This window comes from Priapulus caudatus, unplaced genomic scaffold, assembly GCF_000485595.1.
Source record: "Priapulus caudatus unplaced genomic scaffold, Priapulus_caudatus-5.0.1 Scaffold548, whole genome shotgun sequence".
In the NCBI taxonomy this organism is placed as follows: Eukaryota; Metazoa; Priapulida; class Priapulimorpha; order Priapulimorphida; family Priapulidae; genus Priapulus; species Priapulus caudatus.
In genome coordinates this window covers 20,158-27,561 of record NW_014577609.1, presented here as the reverse complement: position 1 = coordinate 27,561, position 7,404 = coordinate 20,158, and the positions used below count along the sequence as shown (strand labels likewise).

The following is a 7,404-nucleotide window of genomic DNA, read 5'->3' as shown; positions in this document are numbered from 1 at the left end:
ATCGATTGATTTCGATTGGCTGCGGAATCGAGATGATTCGATGCATCATTTCGCATTCACGCATCTTCGAATGAGAGACTCAAATGATTGGATCCGTGAATCGAATGATGCATCGAATCATTCGATTCGCGCATCGAATGATTCGATGCGTGAATCGAATGATGCATCGAATCATTCGATTCACGCATCGAATGATTCGATTCACGAATCGAATGATGCATCGAATCATTCGATTCACGCATCGAATGAATTTGAATCGAATTATGAAACAGAATACACACCATAGTAATGGTCCACCAGGTGGTGGATGACGGCCAGCTAGTTGTGGGGTGGGTGGGTAAGGAGGAGCTCTGTAGGATCACACAGCGGGGCCCAGCCGCGTGTTTTAGTGCTTCATATACGGTAATTCCGGTATTCGGTATGGCCTCCAGTGAGCACTGAGTTTGGGGAGCAATAAGTAAAATAAAGGTTTAAAATGCTCATATATTATGACTGCTTTGCGTTTTTGACACATTTGATGGTTTTGCGTCTTGGACGGGGGGGGGGACATGGTCCTACTGAACCCCTGGATCCGCAAGTTCTTACAGTGTAACCATGTAGACGTTTACACAGCCACCATTACTCCAGACCCGCCTATCATCCAGCCACTTCCGAACACGGCGAAGGCGAATAGAGGGAAGCCATTCGAGTACACTTGCAATGGAGATGCGAATCCTCTGCCAAATTACATCTGGTACAAGAATAACGTCACGTTTCAGTCCGATCAAACGTTGACCCTCGACAAAGCAGAGGTATGTCAAATAGCCAGCAACATTACTAATTACATAATACACACTACTATACTACAATAATATACACACACATGTAGTGGCAATCCGTGTTGCTTGGCACAGAGGGCGGCCTCTGATTGGTCGAGAGACGTCACGTAACCACGCCTACGTGACGTGACGTCATAGACCGGACGTGACGTGGTGGCCCTGGCGGTGGAAGTGGTGGCATATGCCGGAAGTGATGTGGCGCCCCTGGTGGCTGAAATGACGTCATAGACCGGAAGTGATGTGGCGTCCTCTTGTGCCGCCCCATGGTGGTAGAAGTGTCGTGGTGCCCCCTGGTGGCAAAAGTGTCGTGGCGCCCCCTGGCGGTAAAAGTGACGTCATGGCCCAGACGTGACGTGGCGCCCCTGGTAGTGGAAGTGTCACGGCGCCCCCTGGTAGCGGAAGTGTCATGGCGCCCCCTGGTAGCAGAAGTGTCGTGGCGCCTCCTGATGGTGAAAGTGTCGTGATGCCCCCTGGTGGAGGAAGTGACGACATTTACGGGAAGTGACGTGGCGCCCCGTCGTGGTTCATTTTGAACCCCAATTTTTGTTACTAGCCTGATCTTACCCTCCTCACTCAGTGACGTCACAGAACCCTCAGTGAACCCTGTCCTCCCCTGGCTTGGTACTATATTTGAGGGGGGCTCAGCCTGTCCTCGTTAATCTGGTAAAAGTGCATGACCTCGATACTCTGTTATCAGTTCATGTCCTTATCTGATAAGGAATGAAAAAACAGGATGCGCGATAATCCATATATGTATATATCTTTACACCAATAATTTTTCCCAAACTGTTATAGATTTATTTAAACTGCATTTTTAATATAATAAAGCCAGGGCACTTAATTTATGTATTATATTCTACATGTATAAATTACTATACTCTATCTTAATCACAGAAATAAACATGCATTAATAACAACGCAATAAAAATTAAAACCATAGGAAAATTATCGAAGAACTTGATTTCCATATTGCTCTTCTTGACATAGAGTATATATTTCAATCAAAGCCTGTCGTTATTGTAAGGAAAGCATCTCTCCTGGTCACAAACACTTACTAATAGTTATCATTGCTATTTTTTTCTAGCAAATTTAAATCATTAATCCTGATAAAACATGAGGCAGAATGCATAAAAACAAATCATTGTAGTCTAAACACTGCATTTCAGTTGAACAGAGTTTTCATTCGGAAATTTTGGCTTTTAAAATATTGTATTTTGCCTGGAACCCAGTTAAACCCTAGCATTCTTTGTTCACTTCTTAAGAGTGAATAAAAGAAAGCTATTCATTTGAGATTTGAGAAATCATGCAATTAATCCTCTTGACATCGTTTACCACCACAAGGACAATTTTGTTATTTACAATAAAGTCATGAAATTGGTAGATCACAGCTACAAATGTTGATCACTGCCCTTCTACTGTTGGCCGCTATGTTGAAATTTAGTATGTTTTTCATATTGAATGCAAATACTGTAAGCTAATTATTTTTGAAATAATAAAAAACAAAAAATTAAAGGTTAACCCTCTCGGGAGGTTAAAAACCTGATCACATATCAGCGTAATAAATGTTTCATGATCAATAGAGTATAGCAATGAAAACAACAAGTCACTGCAGTACAATAGTATTATCACTAGTGGCATTTTCGATCCCAGGACCCGGGGGGGGGGGAATCTCATGTCGCCCTTATTACCCTTGAATGTCGATCTGTCTAGTTGTTTCAAATTTTCTCACAGTTCATTAGCTACAATGGTGTTGTAAACCATGATGGTGTCATTACACCAGAAGTGTCATAATATAGACTAGATATAACCTTTATTATGACAATCCTGATTAAACCACCTCACTATTAATCCGTGCTGTCTACATTTGCTGTTAGATGGAGCACAAGTAGCCATGCACACGTTGCGTCAATATCCTTCGTCACCTGTGTCGCATATGGGGCCGTGAGTGCATGCAGGTATCGGAGAAGAACTGTATAGGAATAACATGAAGAATAATGAATGACAAATAATTTAATAATGCCAATACTGAAATTACCTAGCAGCTATTTAGTTAACCTAAAGTTAACTATTGTTAAAACAACACTTGTCATTAGTGTTAATTATTCATGGCACTTGCATGCTTTAAGTATACTACGGATACATTTTTATCACTATTTTGCACGTTACAGATCGAGGGCTAATCACAAAAGTGCAAGTATATTTATACCCAACTGCTATTTAACACAACTATTTTTTATTTCAGGACAAATTCATCCAAATAACTGAATCTATTTGTGTTCAGAATGTATCTGCCGCCGGTACCTCACATGCTAGGGCGTGGACATATTCACAAAGAAATGTGATGTGACATGTACCACTGTACAGGAAGATATTAAAACGCACTGTGATAACACACATCGCGTTTTTTTCGTACACTATATAGCACGTAAATATCCTCATAGTAGATGGGCTAGTAGTGGCGCCACCCGGCATCAAACTGGTCATTGAAGACTGTTAATAAAATAACTCTTCACATAACAAAGTTTGACGTGCTGCGAGCGAAAAAGGGCCATGGAGACGTTGTTTTGACTAAAAAGTTATCTGCAAAGCGTACACCTTGGCTTATCTAATGATGGATGTTTTGGTCGAAGTTGTAGGCAAATCGCGTAAAAGGCAAATCATCAAGTTGACGATGTATATCAGTAAAAATTAGGAGAAAACGTTTGCAGATGATACTATAATGCCTACTGGGAACCATAGTCGATATAAGAGTGAAAGCAAGCAACCGCCAATGCAGATATATGAGATACCATTATACGAAACTAAATTTACGAATGAGTTGTGCGCTACAGTTATACTGGCAGGTCTCAGTATTCTGTATGACATGTCACTTGCGAATGAGATGAATCGTGAAAAATCAAGATTTATGAATAAACTTAAAGATATTATTGATAAACACCCAGTTATTCGGCATACGTGTGTAGTAATTGAACGTAAGACAGAACTAACGACGTATAAGCCAATGCATCATTCCGAAAATGATGATACAATGGCAATATGATACTCTCAAGGTTTTAGGAAATTTTTTACCGATTTTTTATTTTCAACTTTATTCGATGTCTAACACTATGTGCCACCTGTGTACATGCTCATTTCTCCATATAACGGTACATGTAAACTGTCAGAGCGTTTTGCTTGCCCGCGTACATGAGTGAGTAGTGAACCGCAGCTGACGTCAGAAAAACGCTGATTTCTCCGTTCCAATTTCTGACTTAGTAGTCGATGTATAAATGGATATTTCTCTGTGATTACAACTCGGAATAATTAAATTTTACACTGGTTTTAATGATAACATATTGCTGGAAAAAAGTGCGTCAGGGATTGTTATTAAGTGTCGTATTTTATGAGTTATCTCTCTTTATTCGCAAAATTTTTTAATTTAAACGTGCGACTTGAGTTTTAGGCAGTTTTTTAAATTTTTCTCGGTAAATATGAAACTTAAAGAAAAATCCTGATGCACTACTTTGGTACATATTATGCTTAACATGTGGCGAAATTGTGTTATCCTCACTCTTTCTGGTAATTGAGAAATATCCAAAATACCATTTTTACATGAAAATTCAAAATTTTTGTGGTAACATAATTAGGTGTTGGAAATTTCATGAAATTTTTTGCCTTGAACATAGAGATATATCTCCTCTATAAATAAAACAAGTGATTGATTTGATTCATTCGTCAGTAAACGTTTAATCTTATTAGAGCAAGACCCGTGCAAAAAGTTGAGAGTATCCTTAATAATGTTAAAAAGCAGGCTTACTAATAACATGCGCTACTAAGCTCGGTAGTTCATGTGTTTACGACGCAATGTGCTAAAACGTCTTAGTTCGTGCTCTATAAATGTTTGTCATTTTTTGCAATATGTAGGGTGTTGACCCTAACTCGGGAAGTAGGTCAAAGCTTACTAAAGAGTGTACACGTTAGACCACATTTTCCACGTAGAACTACTTATTCGCCAATCATTTCTATTACAGAAATGACACAAATCAACATATGCCATCAGATTGATATCATTGAATAGATTCAGTTATTTGAATGAATTTGTCCTGAAATAAAAAATAGTTGTGTTAAATAGCAGTTGGGTATAAATATACTTGCACTTTTGTGATTAGCCCTCGATCTGTAACGTGCAAAATAGTATAATGAAAATGTATCCGTAGTATACTTAAAGCATGCAAGTGCCATGAATAATTAACACTAATGACAAGTGTCGTTTTAACAATAGTTAACTTTAGCTTAACTGAATAGCTGCTAGGTAATTTCAGTATTGACATTATTAAATTATTTGTCATTCATTATTCTTCATGTTATTCCTATACAGTTCTTCTCCGATACCTGCATGCACTCACGGCCCCATATGCGACACAGGTGACGAAGGATATCGACGCAATGTGTGCATGGCTACTTGTGCTCCATCTAACAGTAAATGTAGACAGCACGGATTAATAGTGAGGTGGTTTAATCAGGAGTGTCATAATAAAGGTTATATCTAGTCTATATTATGACACTTCTGGTGTAATGACACCATCATGGTTTACAACACGATTGTAGCTAATGAACTGTGAGAAAATTTGAAACAACTAGACAGACATTCAAGGGTAATAAGGGCGACATGAGATTCCCCCCCTCGGGTCCTGGGATCGAAAATGCCACTAGTGATAATACTATTGTACTGCAGTGACTTGTTGTTTTCATTGCTATACTGTATTGATCATGAAACATTTATTACGCTGATATGTGATCAGGTTTTTAACTTCTCGAGAGGGTTAACCTTTAATTTTTTGTTTTTTATTATTTCAAAAATAATTAGCTTACAGTATTTGTATTCAATATGAAAAACATACTAAATTTCAACATAGCGACCAACAGTAGAAGGGCAGTGATCAACATTTGTAGCTGGGATCTACCAATTCCATGACTTTATTGTAAATAACAAAATTGTCTTTGTGGTGAACGATGTCAAGAGGATTAATTGCATAATTTCTCAAATCTCAAATGAATAGCTTTCTTTTATTTACTCTTAAGAAGTGAACAAAGAACGCTAGGTTTTAACTGGGTTTTAGGCAAAATACAATATTTTAAAAGCTAAAGTTTCCGAATGAAAACTCTGTTCAACTGAATTGCAGTGTTTAGACTACAATGATTTGTTTTTATGCATTCTGCTTCATGTTTTATCAGGATTTCTGATTTAAATTTGCTAAAAAAAATAGCAATGATAACTATTAGTAAGTGTTTGTGACCAGGAGAGATGCTTTCCTTACAATAACGACAGGCTTTGATTGAAATATGTACTCTACGTCAAGAAGAGCAATATGGAAATCAAGTTCTTCGATAATTTTCCTATGGTTTTAATTTTTATTGCGTTGTTATTAATGCATGTTTATTTCTGTTATTAAGATAGAGTATAGTATTTTATACATGTAGAATATAATACATAAATTAAGTGCCCTGGCTTCATTACATTAAAAATACAGTTTAAATAAATCTATAACAGTTTAAGAAAAATTATTGATGTAAAGATATCAACTGTTTTCTTGTCTATTAATTAACACGCTTTTTTATGTATTGCTTTTAATCATACATTCTTAATGTGAAAAATAAATAGCTTAAATAAACCATGCATAGACCAAGGTCACAGGACATTCGATGTACGTGTTTTAAAACGTTTTACAAACTGAGTGTAAAATATAATCGAAGCACTTCCTGTCGCGCATCCTTATCAGATAATGGCAGTGAGGGATTAATTTAACACATGATAACAGGGTAGCGAGGTCATGCACTTTTACCATATTAACGAGGGCAGGGTGAGCCCCCCTCCAAATATAGTACCAAGGGGAGGGCAGGGTTCACTTAGGGTTCAATGACGTCCAGAATACCAAGGCCAGAGAACATTCGCTGTACGTGTTTTAACACGTTTTACAAACTGATTGTGAAATATAACTGAGGCAGTTTCTGTCGCGCATCCTGTTTTTTCATTCCTTATCAAATAAGGAAAGGAACTGATAACAGGGAATCGAGGTCATGCACGTTTACCAGATTAACGAGGGCAGGCTGAGCCCCCCTCAAATATAGTACCAAAGTAGGGGAGGGCAGGGTTCACTGAGGGTTCTGTGACGTCACTGAGCGAGGGTAAGTTCCGCTACCAGAAGGGCGCCATAACACTTCTGCTACCAGGTGCGCCACGTCACGTCCTATCTATGACGTCACTTCCACCGCCAGGGGGCATCACGACACTTCCACCACCATGGTGCGGCACAAGGGGGCGCAACATGACTTCTGGTCTATGATGTCACTTCTGCCACCAGGGGGCGCCACGTCACTTAAGGTATATGGCGTCGCTTCCGCGGGGCGTCACTTCCGGTCTGTGACGTAACTTCCGCAGGGGACGTCACTTTCGGTATATGTGTGTGTGTGTGTGTGTGTGTGTGTGTGTGTGTGTGGTGTGTGTGTGTGTGTGTGTGTGTGTGTGGTGGTGTGTGTGTGTGTGTGTGTGTGTGTGTGTGTGTGTGTGTGTGTGTGTGTGTGTGTGTGTGTGTGTGTGTGTGTGTGT

At 39.1% G+C, this 7,404-nt stretch overlaps 1 protein-coding gene across 1 annotated transcript in view; it reads left to right on the top strand.

Annotated features, from left to right (window-relative positions):
• The window catches only part of LOC106811525 (myelin-associated glycoprotein-like), a 15,108-nt gene that overhangs the window by 1,907 nt on the left and 5,797 nt on the right, over positions 1-7,404 (top strand). The window contains exon 3 of the mRNA XM_014815187.1: positions 628-791. Coding sequence (XP_014670673.1) covers positions 628-791 — 164 coding nt within the window. The remainder of the gene's footprint in view (positions 1-627; positions 792-7,404) is intronic.